Below are 25,232 nucleotides of genomic sequence, written 5' to 3'. Positions count from 1 at the left end.
GTTGGATACGTTCCATTTGCCAAAGAAGTAGCAATACCATCGACCCATATGAAAAAGCAAGATTTTTTGCTTAGCCGGACAACTTGTCGGATTTAAGGTACCTCAGTTTAAATGGCCTTTATTTTCGTTCACTTACAATTAGCCCGAACTACCTTAAATCCGACAAATAATCCGACTAATCATGAAATCCAATTCTAGACCGGTTAATTGGTAGCCATTGTTAGCCATATCACTTGATAACACATTACGCGCGGTGCTTCACGTATAAAACTCCGTAGCAACACGTCCACAGATAAGTTGGACGGTATAGTGTGTGCGACCGATTTAATGAGCCAGAAATGAGAAGTAGTGCTTAAACAGGATAAAACTACAACTTTCCCTTCTGTTGATAAAGGGCGCAGCCATCTTCGATTCTGAACTCGGGATCCTCTGCGTTATCCGAGATCATTCTCGGATCTCCGAGAAACGGGAGCGCGCATGTCGTCACTTCTGGCTTTGAAACTCGGAATCCAACTCGGAATCCGAGTTCCCAGGGCAAATGGAACGCACCATAAAAGTCTCCCGGCGGAATGCGAAACTAGCTAGCTACATTAGCAGTCACAGCTACGAACCCAACCCCCTCAAACGCCTTACCGTGCCACAAATGCCTCCTCCTGTCAGTGACTCGAAAGTTGTGTCCCCAAACAGTATTTTCCTGTTCGGTCGTGATTAAACCCACGACTGAAATGTCTGCTGACCGCTGCAGCCTGACCGAATAATTAGAAGTGTCTGGCTGCAGACCTTCACCAGGAGGATCTCAGCAGTGCGAATCTGGCAAGAATAAGGGGGAGACTTCCGGTCGCTATGTCCGCTTATTGTGTCAAAATAAAAGTTCGGTTTTAATAGGCGATTAATCCATTGAATGGTGAATTATGTGCAAGAAAGTCCTGTGATATATTATACTTACATCGCCAAATTTTATCATAAATAAAAGTAAATGTATTAAAAGATTAAGAAAGTTATATATTTACCTTATTTTATACCTAAAATACGTAAATTATTTTGTTTCTTACACAGCTTTCCTTACTTATTTTAAGTAAATTTTAACCATCCAAAATAAAAAAGTAAGACAACTGCACAAACATTTATACCATATGTTGTTGCATAAAAGTAATCGTCAGCAAAAAGTTTGCTGGGTTTGGAACATAGTGTCCCCAACGCGCAATTATGCCTGATTTTACATAGGTCAAATGTACATGCATTAAACACAAATAAAGGATTGTGTCAGCTTCAAACCTAGTTAGGTACATTCTACTAAGGCTTCATTCTACACACTACTAAGGAGTGTGGGACCAAAATAAAAATTTTGTCTCAGCTTCACATTTCAATCTAATTGATTGAAACCAGTTAAAGAAGGGGGACTTTACTGTATCAAGAACTGGACAACATTCTTCATTTATGTATGATGTTGTGTCTTCAGCTTCTTGTTGTACATTTAATTTTAGAACTTTAGATTTGATATTTGAAATACTCATCTCTACAGATTGTGTATAATATTTGCTTCCTAGTACAATGCAGACATCATGCACAATAGAACAAATTTCTTGCATAGAGGATGACTTTATCAGGATGCTGAATATGAACATCCCCACAGTGTATCTCTCATCTTTACCACTGTACTGCTTCTTACAAATTTCACTTGCCGGTCTCATCAGATGGCTTTTGCAGGATCTTACTATACAGAATTTTAAATCTTCCTGTGATGCACAACCACTGACAATTCTCCAACAGCGTTATAAATAGTGCTTCCTCCGAAGATCCTTGATGAGCACCCAGTCTCCTGGCTCCAAGGTCGAAGTCACCGCTGGGGGTCAGTCGCAGTGTGCTTCACCTGTTGATGTAGGCACTAGGCACCAAAGTGTACCCTGTAAACTGGACAGATAAGTTAACAAATCACCATCTACAGTTTCTAACATCACTTTCCCTCCTGGATACGGCATCGGCATGGGTCTCCCTGTGAGCACCTCGAACGGGGCCACCCCAGTGGCTTGGTGTGTCCTGGCCCCCATGCCAGTGTCTCCCTGTGAGCACCTCGAACGGGGCCACCCCAGTGGCTTGGTGTGTCCTGGCCCCCATGCCAGTGTCTCCCTGTGAGCACCCCGAACGGGGCTACCCCAGTGGCTTGGTGTGTCCTGGCCCCCATGGCAGTGAGCACGAGTGGGAGACCTGTCACACAGTCCAACCCTGTCTCAGTACAAAGCTTGGCAACTTTCCCTTTTATGGTCTGATTTGCCCTTTCAACTATTCTCCCACTAACAGAGCGCTCTTTTTAGGTCGGAGAACGCCTTCTCTCCTTCCTCAGTCCAGTCCAGTCGGTCAGAGGGACGCAGTCCCTTCCCTCCATGCATTAAATCTTGGAGGGGCTGGGCCCTTTCTGCAAAATCCTGAATGCATGGATGGCAGTAGCCAATCATTCCCATCCATTTCATCAGCTGTTGTTTGCTTTGAGGTTCAGGTGCCTCTCTAATGGCCTCAATTCTTTTGGTTCCCAGCTGTCTGCCCTGGGAATTAAGGACATGTCCGAGGTATTCTACCTCCTCTCCTACTAACTGCAGTTTTGTCTTTGAGGCGTTGTGGCCATTTTTTGCATGATAATTTAGTAATGCGCATGTATCTTGTTCACATGTTTCCCTGCTGTCTGAGCACAGCAACAAATCATCCACATATTGCACCAACACACTTTTTCCCGGTGGAGAAAACCCTTCCTGATTTTTCCTAACTCTTGAACGTACACACTCTGCGATTCTGTAGACCCTTGTGGCATTACAGTCCAGGTGTACCTTTTCCCTCGAAACGTGTGTGAAAACCAGTACTGTGAGTCTGGATGGACAGGGATGGAGGAAAATGCATTAGCTAAGTCTATGACAGAGAACCATTTTGCCTGAGGTGGGATGGAGGATAGTATAGTCACTGGATTTGGCACTATAGGCACTCTAGGATGCACTGCATCATTCACCCCCCTTAGGTCCTGCACACACCTCCATGATCCATCCGCCTCTTTCACTGGCAGAATTGGGAGTTCACCGGGGAGTACGGGATTTCCACTAACGCTCCTCTTTTGACGAGTTCGGCATGCACTGTGGCTGTCCCTTTCCCTGCATCCTGTGAGAGCGGATATTGTGCTTTTTGCGGTCTGTAGTCAGACTTTGGTTGTATTTTCAGCGGTTCTGCGGTTTTGATTCTTCCAAAGTCATTTTTCCCTTGTGCCCATAATGTAGGTGGTAAGTCGGCCAGCCACAGTGGATCCACTTCTGTTTCCTTTTCTTTTGTCACGTCAGAGTTCCAGCACATTTCTCTTCTCACTTCAACTGTACGATTCATGGCATATTTTTGAGCAGTGCCATCACAGGTAATATATCTTGGGTATTTTGAGATATGTGAATGGTGGGGACGTGGCCGCGGTCCATCTAGCATAGCAGAATAACAACAGTTCGTTTGACATTCGTATTCAGATTCAGTGTGAATTTTTTAATCACGTTACACGGGTAACAAAGTTTATATGGCAGCTCCTTTTATGTGATGCACCGTGAGATACCAGCACCAGGAATAAATCACTCTCTAACTTTTGGAATTCTAATGTCAGAGTGTCCACTAGGTGGTCATACAAGCACATTATTTCTGGTTAGGCTAGGGTTAGAAAAAGTATGGCATTTTCAGGCATCAAAATGTGTTTTTATGACAATTCTGCTCCCCCCTAGAGGTGGAGATCCATTGAGGTCCTTGTGGAGAGTTCCTGGTAGAGAAGTAGTAGTGGTTCATGGTAGGGAGGTACTGGTGGTTCTTTGTAGAGAGGTAGCAGTGGTTCCTGTTAAGGAGGCAGCAGCGGTTCGTGAATGAATGAATGAATGCCTTTTATTGTCGCTATACACATGTACAATGAGATTAAAAGCAGCTCCTCCATTGCAAACATGTATGTAGAACAACAAACAATAAATAAATAGTGTAAAAAGTTCTGCGGCGCTATGTACATATGGAAGGAATAAATAAATAACTGTGTAGGTCATTGCACATTATTTAAATATTACACAGTATTGATGATCATGTGCAGTGAGCAGTGGGTGTTGGACACAGACCGATGATATTGTACAGTATACAGATATTGCACAGTTATTATCAGTACCATTTAGATATTGGATATTGCACATTTGTTGGATAGAAGGAAGTCCAGGGGTTGGGGGGTTAGACTGTGTAGTCAGTGCATGTGTGAGTTCAGAGTGGTTATGGCTTTTGGGAAAAAACTGTTCTTGAGTCTGTTTGTCTTTGCTGTGATGCACCTGTAGCGCCTCCCTGAGGGCAGCAGGCCAAACAGATCAGAGCCAGGGTGGGAGCTGTCAGGGTGGGAGCTGTCAGGATGGGAGCTGTCAGGATGGGAGCTGTCAGGGTGGAAGCTGTCAGGGTGGGAGCTGTCAGGGTGGGAGCTGTCAGGATGGGAGCTGTCAGGATGGGAGCTGTCAGGGTGGGAGCTGTCAGAGTGGGAGCTGTCAGGGTGGGAGCTGTCAGGGTGGGAGCTGTCAGAGTGGGAGCTGTCAGGGTGGGAGCTGTCAGGGTGGGAGCTGTCAGGGTGGGAGCTGTCAGGGTGGGAGCTGTCAGGGTGGGAGCTGTCAGGGTGGGAGCTGTCAGGATGGGAGCTGTCCTTGATGATGCTTTTTGCTCTGCTGAGGTAGCGGGAGGTGTAAATATCCATCAGGGAGGGGAGAGGGCAGTCGATGATCTTCTGTGCTGCCTTTACTACTCTCTGAAGCCTCTCCCTGTCTGTGATACAGTACTGTGATACCACGCTGTGATACAGTACTGTGATACCACGCTGTGATACAGTACTGTGATACCATACTGTGATACCACACTGTGATACCATACTGTGATACCACACTGTGATACAGTACTGTGATACCACGCTGTGATACAGTACTGTGATACCATACTGTGATACCATACTGTGATACCACACTGTGATACAGTACTGTGATACCACGCTGTGATACAGTACTGTGATACCACGCTGTGATACAGTACTGTGATACCATACTGTGATACAGTACTGTGATACAGTACTGTGATACCACACTGTGATACCACACTGTGATACAGTACTGTGATACCACGCTGTGATACAGTACTGTGATACCATACTGTGATACCATACTGTGATACCACACTGTGATACAGTACTGTGATACCACGCTGTGATACAGTACTGTGATACCACGCTGTGATACAGTACTGTGATACCATACTGTGATACAGTACTGTGATACAGTACTGTGATACCACACTGTGATACAGTACTGTGATACCACACTGTGATACAGTACTGTGATACCATACTGTGATACCACACTGTGATACAGTACTGTGATACCATACTGTGATACAGTACTGTGATACCACACTGTGATACCGTACTGTGATACCACACTGTGATACCATACTGTGATACCACACTGTGATGCCACACTGTGATACAGCACGTCAGCAGGCTCTCGATGGACGAGCGGTAGAAGGTCAGTAGCAGGTTGGAGTCCAGTCTGTGCTTCCTGAGGACCCTCAGGAAGTGTAACCGCTGCTGTGCCTTTTTGGTAACTGCTGTGATGTTGTCTGTCCAGGAGATGTCAGTGGAGATAAGGATGCTGAGAAAACGGAAGGTGTGGACCCTCTCCACACACTCGCTGTTGATGTAGAGGGGGGCTAAATCGGTGCTGTGCCTCCTGAAGTCGACTATGATCTCCTTTGTTTTCTTGGTGTTCAGAGCCAGATTGTTCTTTGAACACCAGGCAGCCAACTTCAGGACCTCCTCTCTGTAAGCTGCCTCGTCTCCCATTGAGATGAGTCCGATCACTGTGGTGTCGTCAACAGGTATGGCGGAGGGGCACACCAGTGGCATGTGCCACCCTAAAATAATCTCTTCACAGACTGGATGATTAAACAAATAAAGCAGCGCAACATTACAGTAACTATCAATAAATAAACCACTAACTTACGTGTACTATTAGAGCATTTATGTCATTTATTTAAACTTTATTTTACCAGGTAAATTAACTGAAAACCAGCTCTCACTGCTTCACGTGATATTCGGGACAAAAAGCAGATAACGCAACGTGACTTCCTGGGATATAAACGTCATACAAACGACACGTTCTTCTGCCAGTAAGGGCAAAGTTGTGTCGTCACGGAGGCTGTTCCAGTTTCTTCAGCTGGCTGAGAGGTGCTGTCTTAAGTTTCACGATGTTAATAGTAACACAAGATTAAAAGGGAGTAATGTTAAAATAACTAACAAATATACACATTTTTTTAAATAGCCTATCCCCCCCAAAGTTAAAGAAATGCAATTTAAAATAATCAATGGATATTACCCAGCAGCAGAAATGCTTAAAAAAAGGTTTGGGTTTGAGGTGGAGCCATGTGGATTTTGTTTACGAAATGAAGAAAGTATTGAGCATTTGTTTTTTTCCTGTTCAGTAACAACTAACTTCTGGCAGGATCTGGTAAACTGGATGAGTGTAGGAATAGATGGGATGACCCCACTGACCCTAACACAGGTTTTATACAATAATGATATTCTGTTGGTGGAACTTGCCATGCTTTACAATGTGGTAATAATTATGGGCAAATACCACATCCATAAGTGTAAATGGCAAAACAAAAGACCTTCCCTAAGTGGGTTGAAGATTGAACTAAAGTCTTTTTTCTCATAGTGCTTGTTCTAATTTTGTTTTATGTCTTTGTTTATTACTGTTATATGTGCTATTAGCTTTTTATTTGTTTTTTTTTTTTTTTGGATTCTGTACAGGACTTTGGCCCAGAGTGGGTTTGTAAAGAGCTCTATAAATAAAGTTGGTATGGCATGGTATGGTATCTTTAGAATTACTGAAGGAGTCATGTAAAGCTGCTGCTTTGATATGTGAGAATGTAACCCAGTTTCTATCCCTTAAATGATTGTGTTTCATTTGTTGTACCAAGTAAGCCGCATGTATGTTAATGTGTTGCCAGAAAGGGAAATGTTAAATGTCAAAGAATGACCATCACATTTTTATAATGTTTATTTATTTATTTACTTTTCCTTTTTCCCTATTTTCCCAATTTTTCTCTCATGATGTTGCTGCACTAATATTATTTCCCGATGAGAGTTTGTAAATGTGTGCAAAGACTAAAATAAAAAAATAAAAAAATCTGTCTTAAGTCGTCTTGCTCTCGCGAGGTTTTTGTACCATGTGACATGGTGACGCGTGACGACGTTTTGCAGCGCCGGACAAAAAAATCTAACCATGATGCATTGCGTCAGGACCAGAATGCATTGCTTTAAGCCAGCGCTGTAAGGGGCTACACAAAGTCGAACGCACCCATAGTTACACTCTGGAAGTGGCATCAAGGAAAGTGTTATTAGCCCAATAAATCATGAAAAACAAGGTTTAAAATTTTCTACAGGAAGTGCAGGGAGACTATCAGTTAATGGGTATGATTTAGTGTTGTTTTCTGCTATAGTATAGGCTGAAAGCTGCGGTTATCATTAAAAACAAAATGCGGTAATCGTAAGACAAACTTTAATTTGTGTACGCCAATGAATATTAACAGGAATGTTAAATCTGCATTTGCATAATTTCAAACTTTATGCTGGACTTTTATTTTTAATTGATTGCTCTTTTTTCTCCCACAGTGGTGAAATTGCACCATTTGTATTTTGTAATTGCATTTGTTTCACTCAATTAGAAAAGGGAGTTGTATTTCAAATAAAGTTTGAATCTGAACCTGTGTAGTTTGAATGGGGGGGGGGGGGGGGGGGGCTCAATAATGTTCCTATCTAGAAAAGGGGGCCCTGCAGAGAAAGTTTGGGAACCACTGGCCTATAGAGTTATGTGTCATTTGTGTACAAAACTACAGTTTTGTGCACAAACTGTGTTTATGAGAGAGAGAATTGCCTTTATAGGCGTCATTTTTAAATAATGCTATGAGTAGATTTGGTGTCCAACTTAGTGGTATTTCAGCTGCCATAAAGTTACAGTTTGCAGGTGTTACAACTTACAGTTATTACTATCATGTAATATTAGTAAAACTTTGCTGAAATGGATGATTTATCATTGATAGGTAACCAGAGAAATAACACTGAAGTTAACATTTGGTCGCCATGACCAAAGAATGCCAGGGCCATCTTCTGGTCCCAGTCCAGCCCTGGGCAAGACATACAGTAATAATTGCTTAAACAAGTTATCGATCTGGTTTATAATAATACGCTGGTCCTTTCTGAATAACCCCTCACTCTGTTGAATACAGTGATCTGATGCCCATTGCTAATATATGGGCTGCAGCACTTGATACACACTCACAGGATGATAATTCATTGCATTCATTCACTTATATTTTCTTCATATTGTGTGTGTAAGTGCAATAACCAGAGAAACCATGATAATCTACTCAAACATGTCTAGGTCTGATTTAGATATGGAGTCAAGGCAAGAGAAAATGTTATTTAGTGATTTTCAAAGTGTTCTCTCATCGGTAACACTTTACCTGAGGGGCACAAATAATGTAGCATTATGCTGTTACTTCTGTATTAATTAACCACAAACTAAGTCTTAGCGATCAGCTTGATTTTGTCCGTGAATATGGCCGCTGCACACGATGCATCTAACCGCTGCTGTCATGGATTTTTAAAGGTCGCCGGGCAGGAAACGGCAACATCACGTTCATCTCAAACGGGAAAGTGCTGAACTTCAGCGGCGCGATGTCTGTTCCTGCAAAATATACGGATGATTTATGGCTCATAATATTTGATTTATTTTTATTATGAAAGAACGCAAATGACTTTATTACAAACTGGCATAAAAAGAAGCGTCCCGTTACAAAGGAGTCGTCATGGTATTTTACAAATATCGCACATAGATCGGCTTTCTTATAATTGAATTCTGAACCTCTTGTATTTAGTAATCTATGTTTTTTCGCCACCTAGTGGCCTCCATGAAAAGTACACAGTGTTTCTGGATCGCTTGTTCTGTGAATTGACGTGTCCAGTGGATGTAAGAAATATGGCAGCAGCTTGATATACAGACATTATAACTGACTACAGCAGGGGTGCCCACACTTTTTCAGCTTGCGAGCTATTTATAAATGACCAGATCAAAATTATCTACTTACTATAAAAATGCAAAACATACATGTATAAAAATATTGAGTATTCTTTATTATTATTATTATTATTATTAATAATAATAATAATAAAATAATAATAATAACAATAATAATAATAATAATTTCCCTTTGGGATAAATGAAGTATTTTTGAACTGAACTGGGATTTTAGGTCCTTCACCATTCTCTTTCTCAGCTCGTTTTCGGAGGGAAGTTAATGTCGTAGTTTTTATGAACAGTCCGAAAATGCCGCTCTACATTTTCCTTCTTTGGAATACCAACGGCAGACTGACAGATGAGGCAAACGTACTTCGAATATGACATGGTGGAAGAAAAAACAGTCCCACCCCATTCTGTATGGAAGTGGTAGGTTTTTGGCTTCTTACTTGGTCCAGCTTCCCCATTCATTTTTATACCCTTTCTTAAGTTTAGTAGAAAAAAATCGGAGGCTAACTAGGTGACGCGGCCGCTTGCTGGAGTTTGGCAGCAGCTGGGTATGGAAGGCCATTTGGGGCATAACGTCTACTTTGACGTCCGTGTTAACACGTCATATTTTGACGTGTTAACACGCAAACAAATAACGTCTTAACACGTACATTATTTACGTATAAAGACGTTCAGACGTCTTAACACGTCATAAAACTAATTTGCTCGTCTTAAGACGTTTGCTGGCCAATTTGCTCGTCTTAAGACGTTTGTACCTTTAATGCATCTATGCTATTGGTTGGCATAAACATACACACCCCTTTTGAGGTAGGGGCTATACGTGTGCAGTACGTGCCCTGTACGTTGTAGTCACGTGGTTTCTACGTTGTAGTTACGTGAACTCTAAGTTCAGCCATGTGAGTCCTACGTTGTGATTACGTATATGGCCTTCCATAGCTGGGGCGGTTGAACGCGTCACCCATCCTCTATTTTTTATGCCATACGATCTACCCAGACTACCTTTGCGATCGACCAGTGAGGGGGGTAAGGGTGCCTGTCCGACGGGGGAGTAACCAGACCTTTCACAGTGGGGTGGGCACCTGCCCCTTCTGTGCGACGGGGGCGTAACCAGACCTTTCACAGAGGGGTGGGGGTGGCGAGAGTGGGCGGGTACCTGCCCCTTCTGTCCGTCGGGGGCGTAACCAGACCTTTCACAGTGGGGTGGGGGTGGCGAGAGTGGGCGGGCACCGGCCCCTTCTGCCCGTCGGGGGCGTAACGAGACCTTTCACAGTAGGGTGGGGGTGGCGAGAGTGGGCGGGTACCTGCCCCTTCTGCCCGACGGGGGCGTAACCAGACCTTTCACAGAGTGGGTGGGCACCTGCCCCTTCTGCCCGACGGGGGCGGAACCAGACCTTTCACAGTGGGGTGGGGGTGGCGTGAGTGGGTGGGCACCGGCCCCTTCTGTCCGTCGGGGGCGTAACCAGACCTTTCACAGTGGGGTGGGGGTGGCGAGAGTGGGTGGGCACTGGCCCCTTCTGCCCGACAGGGGTGTAACCAGACCTTTCACAGTGAGGTTTGATAAAAACAAATTTCATTATTTAATCAAATAAATTAATAACAATTTTATTTACTTTAATCCACTGAACCAGGGCAGTAACTGGATATAATTATATTTTCCAATGATTATTGTTTCTGTTATGTCTCCACTTAATTCTGTCAGGGCTGTGGGGCAGGCGAGCAGGAAAGCAGGCAAGCGGAGCCGTGACGTCGGACGAACAGGGTTTTAATGTTAAGACGATGGCTGACAGGCACAAACACCAAGACAATACAATGACAGATCTGGGGAAGACAGACTGAGACTCGGACTAAATACAAAAGACTAGGCAGAAATAACAGGACACAGATGATCACAATTGGTAATCACACGAGGTAACGAGGTGGGCGTGGCACACATCGGGATCGAACGGAGCGGATCGTGACAGAACCCCCCCCCAAAGGCGCGCACACCGGGCGCGCTCGAGGGGAGGCGACGGACGAGACGGGGGAACAGGACCTGGAAGACAAAAGCAAAACATCAACGAGACACCGGAAACAGGACAGAGACACAGAACAGGAACAAGGACCAGAAAAACGACAAGACCCGACAGAGGACAGGGAACGCGGACAGGCAGACAAAGAAAGGAGACAGAGAGGGGACAGAAAAAGGAGGAACAAAAGGGCCAGGAGTGAACGGAGGAGACAGAGAGGGACGAGGAACGAAGGCAGGAGGGACAGACGGGAACGGAGGAGACACAGAGGGACGAGGAGCAGAAACAGACGGGACGGAGGGAAAGGGAGGAGGAGCCAGGGGAGCCCGAAGGAACCCAGGCGGGCGACGGGCAGCGGCCGGAGGGGCCGCAGGCGAGAGGAAGAAGGGAACCGAAGGGGACCACCCAGGGGCCAAGGGAACGGGACGAGGGAGTGACGGAGGGGACACGGAGGGAGCAGGAGGGAACACCAGTGCAGGCGGGCAGGAGGGGGAAGCCGCGGCAGGCGGAGGCGCAGCCGGAGCCGGGGAAGGCGCCGTCCGACGCCAAGCCGGAGCAGGGGGGACCGGAGGCGGCCGACACGGAGCCGGAGGCGGGACCGAGGACCGGCACCGAGGAACCAGGGGGGGACCCGGAGGCGACCGCCGACCCCGAGCCAGAGGACCCGCAGGCAGCCACCCAGCCACAGCCAGGGGCCGAACGGGCGAGCCAGGGGGCAGGGCGGGCGGGACCCGGGCCCTACGCCTGTGTCCCCGTCCCTTACGGGACACTGACAGGCGGGGTCCTGGGGGGTGTCAGCCTTGCCGGGGTAAGGGCGAGGGAGTCAGGAGGGAGGTCAAGTCTGGGCGGCCAAGAGTCGAGGCCTCTAAAGAGGCAGCCGGCGTGGCCGCAGGCGGGGCCGCGGGCAGAGCGGCGGCCTCAGGCGGGGCCGCGTGCAGAGCGGCGGCCTCAGGCGGGGCCGCGGGCAGAGCGGCGGCCTCAGGCGGGGCCGTAGCAGTGGGCGGAGCCGGCTGGACAGGCGAGACGGGCTGGGCCGGCGAGTGGTCAGCCAGGGGAGCTGCGGGCGTGCAGGGCTGGCCGATCAGGACAGGCGAGACGGGCAGGACCGGCGAGCAGGGCTGGCCGGACAGGACAGGCGAGACGGGCAGGACCGGCGAGCAGGGCTGGCCGGACAGGACAGGCGAGACGGGCAGGACCGGCGAGCAGGGCTGGCCGGACAGGACAGGCGGGACGGGCAGGTCAGGCGAGACGGGCTTGGGCGTGCGGCCAGCAGGGGGCGCCTCGGTGGGCGCCGCCAGCACGCGACCAGCAGAGGGCCCAACCGCGGGCGTGGCCGCAGGCGGGGCCGCGGACAGAGCGGCGGCCTCAGGCGGGGCCGCGGGCAGAGCGGCGGCCTCAGGCGGGGCCGCGGGCAGAGCGGCGGCCTCAGGCGGAGATAGCACCCGCACGTGGCCAACAGGGGGCGCCGCAGCAGGCACCACCAGCACGTGGCCAGCAGGCGCCACCTCGGCGGACGCCGCAGTCACTTGGCCAGCCGGGGGCGCCTCGGCAGGCGCCTTGGGCGTGCGACCAGCAGGGGGCGCCACCATCACGTAGCCAGCGGTGGGCACCGCAGCGGGCGCCGCCAGCACGCGGCCAGTAGGGGGCGCTGCCATCACGTGACCAGCTGGGGGCGCCGCAGCGGGCACCGCCATCACGCGGCCAGCGGGGGGCGCCACCTCAGGCATTGCCGTAGGCAGAGCGGTGGCAGCTGCAGGGACTGCATGCGGGTCCGGCAGGACAGGCGGGTCAGGCAGGACAGGCGGTGCTGCTGGCAAAGCGGCAGTGGCAGCAGGCAGGACAGGCAGGACGGGCGGGTCAGGCAGGACAGGCGGGTCAGGCGGTGCCGCTGGCAAAGCGGCAGGAGCTGCAGCAGGCGCTGCCGCGGGCAGAGCGGCGACAGCAGCAGCAGCAGCTGCAGCAGGCGGTGCCGCGGGCAAAGCAGCATCCTCCTCCGCCTGGGTGCGGCCAGCAGGGGGCGCCTCGGCGGGCGCCGCCAACACGTGCCCATCAGGGTACGCTTCAGCAGGTACCTCAGGCAGAGCGGCGATGGCAGCTGCAGCAGGGGTTGCCGCGGGCCAAGCGGTGGCAGCTGCAGGAACCACAGGCAAGACGAGCGGGTCAGGCTGGACAGGCGTCGCCGCGGGCAGAGCGGCTTCAGCAGCAGCAGGCTGTGCCGCGGGCAGATCCGGAGCAGGCAGGTCTGCGATCGGCGCCAGGATCGGCGCCGGGCGTACAGGCGCTGCCCCTTTAAGGGCCTTGGGGATCCGGGGAATGGCATCCCAAACGGCCCTGGCCCCCCTATTGAACGGGCGTGCTGCCCGAAAGTCATATGCCGCCAAGGGTGGCGGCATCTCCTCGGCGGGGCTGGCGAGGGGTACCGGTAAACCGGAAGCGGGGATAACGCCCGGGGTGATGGCAGCGGAGAGGGAGCAAGCCCCCAGAAAGATCGCCGGTCTCTCCTCCTGTCTGTGCTCTCTCCTTTTCTTCTTCCGCCTCCGGCTTGTGGCGGTGGAAGGAAGCGGCTGCGCCGTTTCTGTGGGGACAGAAGGCGGTACAGCAGCCCCAGCGCAGCACATTGCGACCAACTGGGCTCTCCGGTCTGTAACGCGCTGTATTAGCAGCCGAAGATTCTCGCGTACCTCCTGCAGGGGGTACGCGTTTCCGGGTGGGGGTGCCTCACTCAGGAGGTCTCCACTCCGGCTGGCTAGGTCCCGGGCAGCGGGGTCTTCCTGGACCTCGGGTTGGGACAGCCAGTATATCACCTCCTGCAGCAAGCCGATCCGTTGGTCTTCGGCTTGCTGCGGTGAATTATTGTAGAGATCTGTCATTCTGTCAGGGCTGTGGGGCAGGCGAGCAGGAAAGCAGGCAAGCGGAGCCGTGACGTCGGACGAACAGGGTTTTAATGTTAAGACGATGGCTGACAGGCACAAACACCAAGACAATACAATGACAGATCTGGGGAAGACAGACTGAGACTCGGACTAAATACAAAAGACTAGGCAGAAATAACAGGACACAGATGATCACAATTGGTAATCACACGAGGTAACGAGGTGGGCGTGGCACACATCGGGATCGAACGGAGCGGATCGTGACAAATAGGTTATTATTTACACTGATTTACTCTAATTGTGTCAGTAGTAAAGTGAATTAATTTAATTTAATCCACCAGACTGTAGTGTCATTATGTTACTCAGTTATGCTTTGGGTGACGCTGAAGCAGGACATTAATAGGACAGAACAGAAAGCCTTTATTGTCACTGTACAGGGAGGAAATACAGTAAACAGGCATAAATATATAAAATGTACATATACAGGGGAGGGGGAAAGCCCCCCCCCATCAGGATTACATTTAGTTACATTTTAGTCAGAGAGAAAAGCTATAAAATTATATTTTTCTTGTTTATTCAGCTCACTGAACACAGGCATTTATTTTAGTCAAACATACATTTCAGAGTAAAAAGGATTATAAAGGTTAAAAAGCAGAGATTTTACCTTTTTACCAGGAGAACCAGCAACACGTCACAGTGACACTGAGCAGTTATAATCAACCCCAAACCCTGGATAGAGGGGCTCAGTGAATGAGGAGGTGAATCTGTACAGGGGGGTCAGTCCATCAGAGGAGACTCTGTAGAAGGACAGAGCACCAGCCCCCCAGTCCAGATACACTCCTACTCTGCGGGAGCCTGAGGGCTTTATGGGTATGAGAGTGTGTTTATCATTGTGCAGGACAGAGTAACTGTCAGGATCACACCACAGACTCCATGACTTGTTACTGTCTCCAAGCAGACAGTCACTCACTACTTTCCTCCTGATCCCTTTATAAGTCACTCCTATATGGGCTTCACGTCCATCCCACTCAGCCTCCCAGTAACAGCGGCCAGTCAGACTCTCTCTGCACAGAACTTGGGAGCAGCAGTCAAATCTCTCTGGATGATCAGGATATGGCTGCTCTGCCCCCCCTACATGTGTCACCTTCCTGTTCCCCCCTGACAGAGACAGGCTTCTGTTTGCTGTGTTGGGGTCCAGCGTCAGCTGGCAGGAGTCTGTAGGCAGGAGGAAGAATTATTAATACCATCAGGCAGCCTGTACTTTATGTTTCTGTACAATATAAAAACAGCACAGCTTCCCCGAACGAAGCGGGAACTGAAGTTTATGAAATAGCTCAGGAAATGTCGGACGGCGCGCGACGCCGGCGGGAAGAGCCGCCAAAATGCGGCGCGAGCCAAACTAACAGCTTAATTACGGGTAAATAAAATTACACAGCAGCGACATTCATCAGACACATTCATCACAAGCATATTTACCACAAAACGGCACCAGATATTAATACTAAAAGTCAGTGTCTATACTTCTAACCGCCAAATCCGGCGCGTGCGGCGCCTAGCTGCTCTCCGTCTTTCTACAGGGAGTTTACCTTTGAAAATGGCCATCAATAACAGAATATTTAAGTAATATTATTACATTTTTAAAGTAATATTCAATAAAGGTTTGGACCTGGATTCTGATACAAACTTCCGAAGACGATTCCGGTCTGAATGCATTTCACATGCATCGGCTTATTTCCATGAAGCGTGTCAGACTGTATCTGCTGATCCGGGAGAAACACTGCGGTGTCAAGCGGGGCGGAATAGGTGCCGCGTAAAGTCGGCAAACTAATGATAATACCCTCTACAAACCATCAATAAAAGGGGATTAAACTACACAGATCGTGCATCATGAAAAACAGAAAGGTTATCTCATTAATTCAGAAAAACAGGATGATTATTACATTAATTCGGAAAAGCATAATTGACTGTTTTTCCGATTAATGCAATACGCTTCCATATTGAACCGCTTACCGCGCGTGACTCTAGATGCGGCGCCGCTGCCCCGAGGCGTGAGCCTCGCATCTCGCGCAGGCACGTGGCCGCGCTAATCTGTTAACATGGGCGCCGAGATGAAATTCGACATTTTCCGCCGCACATCCAGTGTGTCCCGGGCGCAAATCTCTTTTAGCACCGTGGTTTGGGAAGTCTTATTAATCATAAGCAAAGCCCTACGTGATTGGCTGCCTCATTAATATTTATGAGAGGGGCACTACCTGATTGGCCAGTGAACATCGACACGTGCTGCCTGTTTTTTCTGCCTAAGGCGGGGCTGCCCAAATCCAGTCCTGGGGGGCCGGCGCCCAGTATAGCTTAGTTCTTTCCCTGTCCCACCATAAATGATTCAGCTCAAAAGCTGTGTGGTAATTAGCACAAGCAGTTGAATCCGGGGTGTTAAATGAGGGGAAACCCAAAAATGTGCAGGTCTCTGGCCCTCCAGGCCTGGATTTGGCCACCCCTGGTCTAAGGCATTCACTGCCCAATCAGGAATATTCTCTCATGAATATTAAGGAGTGTTCCAGAACCACCCTGTAAAAATGCAAATTCACATTTTGCACATGAGGAGAGAGTCCAGGATCACTGCCTATAGGTGCCGTCTTAGGACAATACTAACGAATCTCACACAGAAAACACATACACTCATGGCATGTGCAAAAAGAACAAATGCAAAGGATTCTTTTTTTTATTAAATGAAAGATGTACAACTACATCAGAATATATTTTAACCATGTTACACTCCCACACAAACACAAAGATGATATGAGCAGCTATAAAAGTATTTGTAAAAAATATTTTTAAAAACGATTAAATGAATTGATAGTGTTTTTGGTGATGATTTTGATGTTTTATTTCTCTCATTTGGATGTTGTCTAAAATGACACAAACAGAAACTCACCTAAACACAAACATGGAAATCCATCTACACACAGTGCAAAAAGCCACACTTATCACAACAATTGTGTGAATACAACAATAACAAAGTATTAATGGTATTATTAATTAAAACATGCAAACACACTTACATTTCTGTAAGCCTGGTCTGGTCCTGCACTCTCCACTGTGGTCCACACTATAGGAGAAGCAGAATGACATAGTGCTGTTGTATCCATTTATTTATTGGTGCCTCTTCTTCACATACATGCATAAGTATCTGTAGCGTGTCAGACACACACTCTGTACTCACTTCAGCTTCTCCAGTTTACAGCTGGGATCTTCCAGTACAGCAGAGAGCAGTTTCACTCCTGAGTCTCCTGGGTGATTGTAGCTCAGATCCAGCTCTCTCAGGTGTGAGGGGTTTGACCTCAGAGCTGAATCCAGGGAAGAACAGCTTTCTTCTGTGACTCTACAGCCTGACAGCCTGCAGAGAGACAGACAAAAACTCCCCAATAAATAAGATCACCTCACCATTACAAGCATTACTTATAAGTAAAAGTTACTGCTGTAATAAATATTTCAATAATCACGTGAAATTAACACCTTCTGGACATTTTATTAGAACCTATACTCCTCAGAACAAGAACCAGATGCAGTTGATATAGAATCATTTTTAAATAATCTGGATTTATGTAATCTGTTATGTAATCTGGACCCATATTAATCAATGAAATAGCAGATACCCTTGATGCACCATTAACATCAGAAGAACTCCATAAGGTCCTCAACCAAATGCCTAACAACAAAGAGCCCAGAGCGGATGGTTTCCCTGCAGAAACTTATAAATATTTTTGGGATGTATTATCTTCACTCTTCAATCGCGTGGACGCCCTCCTACGCATTTATATGAAAAAATCTCTAATCAAAAACATAAAATGACTGCATTTTTATGTAGAAACAATTAATTTTATCAATAATATATAAAAATATATATTTTTATAATATATAATTTTTTTATAATATATAAAAATATATATCAGTAATATATACAAATATATATACAGAATCCATGACTTGTCATTGAATCCAAGCTCACAGTAAAAAGGCCTCACCGCCCTCGTACGCACGGACACTCTCCTACGCGCGCGCCTTGCCGCCATTTCACGCACGGACACTCTCCTACGCGCGCGCCTTGCCGCCATTTCACGCACGGACACTCTCCTACGCGCGCGCCTTGCCGCCCTCGTACGCACGGACACTCTCCTACGCGCGCGCCTTGCCGCCCTCGTACGCACGGACACTCTCCTACGCGCGCGCCTTGCCGCCCTCGTACGCACAGACACTCTCCCACGCGCAGGCACCCTCCCACGCACGGAAACTCTCTTACGCGCGCCTTCCCACCCTCGTATGCGCGGACACCCTCGTATGCGCGGACACCCTCGTATGCACGGGCGCCCTCCCACGCGCGCACACTCTCCCACGCGCGCACACTCTCCTACGCGCGCGCCTCGCCGCCCTCGCATGCGCAGACACCCTTGCCAAACGAACTCAGACCCCGTTGAAACTAACCAAACTGAGACTACATCGGGAGGTGGTCTCAGTCCGGTTTGCTTTTAGTCTGCGTCACGGTTTGTTTAACTTGTGCATTATGAGCACAAAGTGGTCCTGGCTTGCTTCGACAATTTTTACCCTTTAGCTTTGCCGTAGGCAGATCACATGGTACAGTCCCGGGAAACAAGCAAAAATAATGGCTGCAAGTGTGGGACGCGGAATAGTTTGGTCAGAAGAGGAGACTATGGCGCTTCTTGACATTTGGAACGAAGAAAACATAAAACATCAACTATCTACAACACAAAGTAAATGTCTGAGAGCTTTAAGACCTTGAAGTGTGAACAGAAAAAGGACTGAGGCCCCATCTAAGCTGAAGTAAACCAGAAAGAGAACTGAGTCCCCTTTCAAATGAACTCGCATTGTGAACACAAAGAGAACTGAGTCCCCTTTCAAATGAACTCGCATTGTGAACACAAAGAGAACTGAGTCCCCTTTCAAATGAACTCGCATTGTGAACACAAAAAGAACTGACTTCCCTTCCTGTTGGTCCACGTTTGGGACCACTTCTAGAGGTCGGAGTTTGGTTCCTTTAAAGAGGACTATATGTGAAAACACCCTTAGATACTCCTGCTTTATTTTGAAATCATTAGTTATTTTCCACCTTAGTATCTCCAGCATACAGTGTGAAATACCCAGTAATACTCACCTCAGTACCCGCAGTTTACAGTGTGGGATACCCAGTAATACTCACCTCAGTATCTCCAGCTTACAGTGTGAATCCTCCAGTCCTGCAGAGAGCAGCTTCACTCCTGAATCCTGCAGGTCATTGTCACTCAGGTCCAGCTCTCTCAGAGGTGAGGAGTTTGATCTGAGAGCTGAAGCCAGCGCCTCACAGCATTTCTCTGTGAGTTCACACTGGCCCACCCTTAAAAAAAAAATGTAACACTTTTAAATTCATTTTTTACACTGCAGCACTCTATTCAAATGAGAATAGAGGCCATGATATAATGGATTTTCAGAAAACAAATTACTAAAAATCATTTTGACAATCATTCCAATTCTGTTGGTGCAATGCTAATATGCAATGATAAAATTGCATTGATGAAACGGTCAAATATAAAGCGGCACTTCGACACACGTCATACTACATTTGCATCGAAATTTCCTGCGGGGGACAGCAGGAAGAAAGCATGTCAAGAGCTACTATGCAGAGTGCAAGCTACTCAGCAGCAACTCCGTGTTTGGACGTAACAAGGTGACTGGAATTCGGCTAGCTTTGCTGGTGCTTTAGCAATTGTGAGAAACGGAAAGCCATTCACAGATGGGGAGTATTAATGGTAAGAAGTACTTTATTCATCATTGGTTAGCAACAGCATAACAACGTTATTAAAAAGAATTCAGAGACTTATTGTACTTTAAATTACTTTTAATGTGTCTATTCTTGTTGGATAAGTTCTGCTTGTTATAACATGTAATTATTATTATTTTATTATTATTATTTACTTTTTATTTACTTTTATTATTTTATCATTGATGTACAGCAATTTGGTCAGCAATAGCTGTGTTTAAATGTGCTTTATAAATAAATTTTACTTACTTACTTACTTTAAAAGTGTTGGTCTTACATAAAATGCACACATTTACTTGTATTTAGTTTTAATCATATTGTATGGCTCTCACGGAATAACATTTTAAAATATGTGGCGTTCATGGCTCTCTCAGCCAAAAAGGTTCCCAGCCCCTGGTTTAGTGTCTAAGAGAAAGCAGGCCCCCTCCTCCCTTTCCCTTAGCTAATTAGCTATTCCTTAGCTAATACCCAGTAATACTGACCTCAGTATCTCCAGTTTACAGTGTGGGATACCCAGTAATACTGACCTCAGTATCTCCAGCTTACAGTGTGAATCCTCCAGTCCTGCAGAGAGCAGCTTCACTCCTGAATCCTGCAGGTCATTGTCACTCAGGTCCAGCTCTCTCAGGGGTGAAGAGTTTGATCTGAGAGCTGAAGCCAGTGCCTCACAGCATTTCTCTGTGAGTTCACACTGGCCCACCCTTAAAAAAAAAATGTAACACTTTTAAATTCATTTTTTACACTGCAGCACTCTATTCAAATGAGAATAGAGGCCATGACATAATGGATTTTCAGAAAACAATTAAATTACTAAAAATCATTTTAACAACCATTCCGATTCTGTTGGTGTCCATTATATTTTTGTCCATAACACGTTAAAATCAGCATGTTTAACTATAACAGAACCGTTAACTTTGCTAACCAACACAAATGTTTTGCATGGATTATATGGCTGAATGGATGTTTCCTGCTTCACTGCTTAATTATTTCTAACATAGTTCGAGGGCTGATAAGATTGTAGGATATAAGGAAGCAGGAGAAGAAAACAGAAGCTGTTTGTTTATTATGTAACTGCTGAAATGCATTGTGGGTTTTCTTGGTGTCCAGTTTCTTTTTTGTAAAAATGCATATTCTGTACTCACTTCAGCTTCTCCAGTTTACAGCTGGGATCCTCCAGTACAGCAGAGAGCAGCTTCACTCCTGAGTCTCCTGGGTGATTGTAGCTCAGGTCCAGCTCTCTCAGGTGTGAGGGGTTTGACCTCAGAGCTGAAGCCAGGGAGGAACAGCCTTCTTCTGTGACTCCACAAACTGACAGCCTACATAGAGACAGCCAGAAACTCCCCAGTGAATATCACCTCACCATTACAGGGATTAAATAAATGTGACTGCTCCAATAAATATTTTGAGACATACAGTTTAGCACAGGGTCGGGAACCTATGGCTCGCGAGCCAGATGTGGCTCTTTTGATGGCTGCATCTGGCTCGCAGACAAATCTTTAATAAAAAAAAATAATAACGTTAAAAATATAAAAATTCTCATGTATTTCAATCCATTCATTTCCTACCGCTCATGTTCATGGTTGCAGGTGGCTGGAGCCAATCACAGCTGTCCTCCAGGACAGCACCAAATTTTTTTGGATAATGCATAACGTACAAGGGTCGTTGTGAGGTCAGGAAGTAAACTTTCCTCCTTTTAATCAAGTAGTCAGCTAGCTAATTGCAGAAACCCTTTTATCGAAGAAAAAAAAGATGAGGAGTATCGTACTTTTCAGCAGGAATGGACAGAGGAATCGCCTTTGTGGAGAGAGCAGGTTCTGCATTGTGTCTAATATGCAATGATAAAATTGCATCGATGAAACGGTCAAATATAAAGCGGCACTTCGACACACGTCATACTACATTTGCATCGAAATATCCTGCGGGGGACAGCAGGAAGAAAGCATGTCAAGAGCTACTGTGCAGAGTGCAAGCTACTCAGCAGCAACTCCGTGTTTGGACCTAACAAGGTGACTGGAATTCGGCGAGCTTTGCTGGTGCTTTAGCAATTGTGAGAAACGGAAAGCCATTCACAGATGGGGAGTATTAATGGTAAGAAGTACTTTATTCATCATTGGTTAGCAACAGCATAACAACGTTATTTAAAAGAATTCAGAGACTTATTGTACTTTAAAAGTGTTGGTTTTACATAAAATTCTCACATTTATTTGTATTTAGTTTTAATCATATTGTATGGCTCTCACGGAATTACATTTTAAAATATGTGGCGTTCATGGCTCTCTCAGCCAAAAAGGTTCCCGATCCCTGGTTTAGTGTCTAAGAGAAAGCAGGCCCCCTCCCCCCTTTCCCTTAGCTAATTAGCTATTCCTTAGCTAATACCCAGTAATAGTGACCTCAGTATCTCCAGTTTGCAGTGTGGAATACCCAGTAATACTGACCTCAGTATGTCCAGTTTACAGTGTGGAATACCCAGTAATACTGACATCAATATCTCCAGTTTACAGTGTGGAATACCCAGTAATACTGACCTCAGTATCTCCAGTTTACAGTGTGAATCCCCCAGTCCAGCAGAAAGCAGCTTCACTCCTGAATCCTGCAGGTCATTGTTGCTCAGGTCCAGCTCTCTCAGGAGTGAAGAGTTTGATCTTAATGCTGAAGCCAACACTTCACAGTTTTCAACGCTGAGATCACAGCTGTTCAGCCTGGAACAGAAAACACTTTAAGACACAGACATATACACATCCTACACATTAGTAAAATACAAAGCATTACAATAAGCATTTGTTTTCAATATAATTAGCGGCACAGCTTACATTTCAAAATGAATTATAGTCTGCAGAGTGTTTTGTGTATCTTGGCAATTTGCTGCAGTCATATGAGTCAGTGCATCTTAGCTCAAAGCTAAAGGTAAAAACCTTAAGTACAAACTGCAACCAAAAATCACAGAATATATAGGAACACATGGACAGCAAGATGGACGTAAACCTCCCATAACAGTCAAATACGCAGTTTGTCTCATAACTTCACACACATTTCCTACCCCTGAGTTTGGGGGTGGGCCTGGGCTTTTGAAGAGGGACGGTATTCACCCCTCGCCGGCTGGTGCTGATCTCCTGTCCAAAAGCATAGCTCCATAGCATAGTCTCCAGGCAAATCATGATGCCAGAGCCAAGTCCAGGCGGCAGGCAAACTGGAATAACCGACGCCTGCTAGTCGCTTAGAGTCGTCACCTAGGGTTCATGTTACTAGGAATGTGTCTGTTCCCCGCACTGTTAATCATGGATGTCTATTCCACCGCAATGTATGTCGTGATAACTTAATAATAATTAAACCAAATCCGTGATTAGATACTGTAATAGGTGTAATGCAAGGCTAAAACCTGGACTTTTGAATGTAAGATCACTGGCTCCTAAGGAGCTACTAATAAATGAAATGATTACTGATTTTAGTCTTGGTCCTTATGCCTAACTGAGACCTGGCTTAAACCGAATTAATTCATAAAACTAAAAGAATCTATTCCAGCTGATTACAGCATAACCCTCGAGCAGATGGAAAAGGTGCTGGTGCTGCTGCAATATTTCAGTCTAACCCAGGAGTGTCTGAGCAAAGTGCTTATAGCTTTAGCACATTTGAAATTCTTCTTCTTAGTCTTGCTGGCTCATCTCTTTGTAGTTCAATACACAAGCAAGGAGTTTGCAGATTGTCCATCCATCCATCCATCCATCATCTACCGCTTGTCCGGGGTTCGGGTCGCGGGGGTAGCAGCTTCAGGAGAGATACCCAGACCTCCCTCTCCCCAGCTACCTCTACCAGCTCCTCGGGGAGGACGCCGAGGCGTTCCCAGGCCAGCCGGGAGATATAATCCCTCCAGCGAGTCCTGGGTCTGCCCCAGGGCCTCCTCCCTGTAGTACGTGCACGGAAAACCTCTCCGGGTAGCCGCCCAGGAGGCATCCACACCAGATGCACAAACCACCTCAACTGGCTCCTTTCGACGTGGAGAAGCAGCGGTTCTACTCTGAGGCTCTCCCGGATATCCAAACTTCTCACCCTATCCCTAAGGGAGAGCCCAGACACCCTGCGGAGAAACCTCATTTCGGCCGCCTGTATTCGCGATCTCATTCTTTCGGTCATTACCTATAGCTCATGACCATAGGTGAGGGTGGGTACGAAGATGGACCAATAGATCGAGAGCTTTGCTTTTTGGCTCAGTTCTTTCTTAGCCACGACGAACCGGTTAAGCGCCTGCAAAACTGTAGACGCCGCTCCGATTCGTTTATCCAGCTCCCGATCTCGCCTACCCTCACTCGTGAACAAGACCCCGAGATACTTAAACTCCTCCACTTGAGGCAGTACATCTTCCCTGACCTGAAGAGGGCAAACCACCCGTTTTCAGACTTGGAGGTGCTAATCCTCATCCCCGCCGCTTCGCACTCAACTGCCCCAGAGTACGTTGGAGGTCAACAGAAGTCAACAGGACGACATCGTCTGCAAAAAGCAGCGAGGCAATCCTGAGGCCACCGAACTGGACAACCTCAACACCCTGACTGCGCCTAGAAATCTTGTCCATAAATATTATAAACAGGATTGATGACAAAGGGCAGCCCTGCCGGAGCCCAACACACACTGGGAACATGTCCGACTTATAACCGGCAATGCGGACCAAGCTTCTGCCCCGTTCATACAGGGACCGAATCACCCACAACAGTGGACCTCGGACCCCATACTCCTGAAGCACCCCCCACAGAGCACCCCGGGGTACCCAGTCGTAAGCCTTTTCCAAATCCACAAAACACATGTAGACTGGATAGGCAAACTCCCAGGCCCCCTCCAGCACCCTTGTGAGGGTATAAAGCTGGTCCAGTGTTCCACGGCCAGGACAAAAACCGCATTGTTCCTCCTAAATCCGAGAATCGACTATCGATCTCACCCTGCTCTCCAGTACCCTGGAATAGACCTTCTCAGGGAGGCTGAGAAGTGTGATCCCCCTATAGTTGGAACACACCCTCCGGTCCCCCTTCTTAAATAAGGGGACCACCACCCCGGTCTGCCAATCCAGCGGCACTGTCCCTGACCTCCACGCACTGTTGAGAAGGAGTGTCAGCCACGACAGCCCCACAACATCCAGAGCCTTCAGGTACGCCGGGCGGATCTCGTCCACCCCCGGGGCCAGGCTACCACGTAGCTCTTTAACCACTGTGGCCACCTCAGCCCCAGTGATGGGCAAGCCTCCCGCAGCACCCTCGGGCTCCGTGTCCTCAGATGTCTCAAAGACAGTGTGCGTAGATGTATCTGAGGCAGGGTTGAGGAGGTCCTCAAAGTATTCCTTCCACCTCCAGGTGATGTCCCCAGGTGAGGTCAACAGCACTCCCTCCCCACTATAAATAGTAGGAACCAGGAGCTGCTTCCCCCTCCTGATATTCCGGATGGTTTGCCAGAACCTTTT

General features: G+C 47.2%; 1 protein-coding gene across 3 annotated transcripts in view; it reads right to left on the bottom strand.

Moving 5' to 3' along the window:
* Positions 1-8,632: 8,632 nt before the first annotated feature.
* LOC111844374 (uncharacterized) overlaps positions 8,633-25,232 on the bottom strand; it is a 111,558-nt gene continuing 94,958 nt past the window's right edge. The window contains exons 10-16 of one of the 3 annotated variants that reach the window (XM_072710927.1): positions 22,318-22,491; positions 20,935-21,108; positions 20,320-20,493; positions 19,196-19,369; positions 17,204-17,377; positions 17,043-17,089; positions 14,387-15,198 (exon numbers count right to left, since the gene is read on the bottom strand). In XM_072710927.1, the coding sequence (XP_072567028.1) occupies positions 14,675-15,198; positions 17,043-17,089; positions 17,204-17,377; positions 19,196-19,369; positions 20,320-20,493; positions 20,935-21,108; positions 22,318-22,491 (1,441 nt within the window). In that variant the 3' untranslated portion in view covers positions 14,387-14,674. Of the gene's footprint in view, positions 8,766-14,386; positions 15,199-17,042; positions 17,090-17,203; positions 17,378-19,195; positions 19,370-20,319; positions 20,494-20,934; positions 21,109-22,317; positions 22,492-25,232 lie in introns of those variants that run through there. The other 2 variants (XM_072710925.1, XM_072710924.1) reach the window with 2 other exon arrangements.

The sequence above is a fragment of the Paramormyrops kingsleyae genome, chromosome 4 (genome assembly GCF_048594095.1).
Source record: "Paramormyrops kingsleyae isolate MSU_618 chromosome 4, PKINGS_0.4, whole genome shotgun sequence".
NCBI lineage: Eukaryota > Metazoa > Chordata > Actinopteri > Osteoglossiformes > Mormyridae > Paramormyrops > Paramormyrops kingsleyae.
This window is presented reverse-complemented; position numbering and strand designations above follow the sequence as displayed.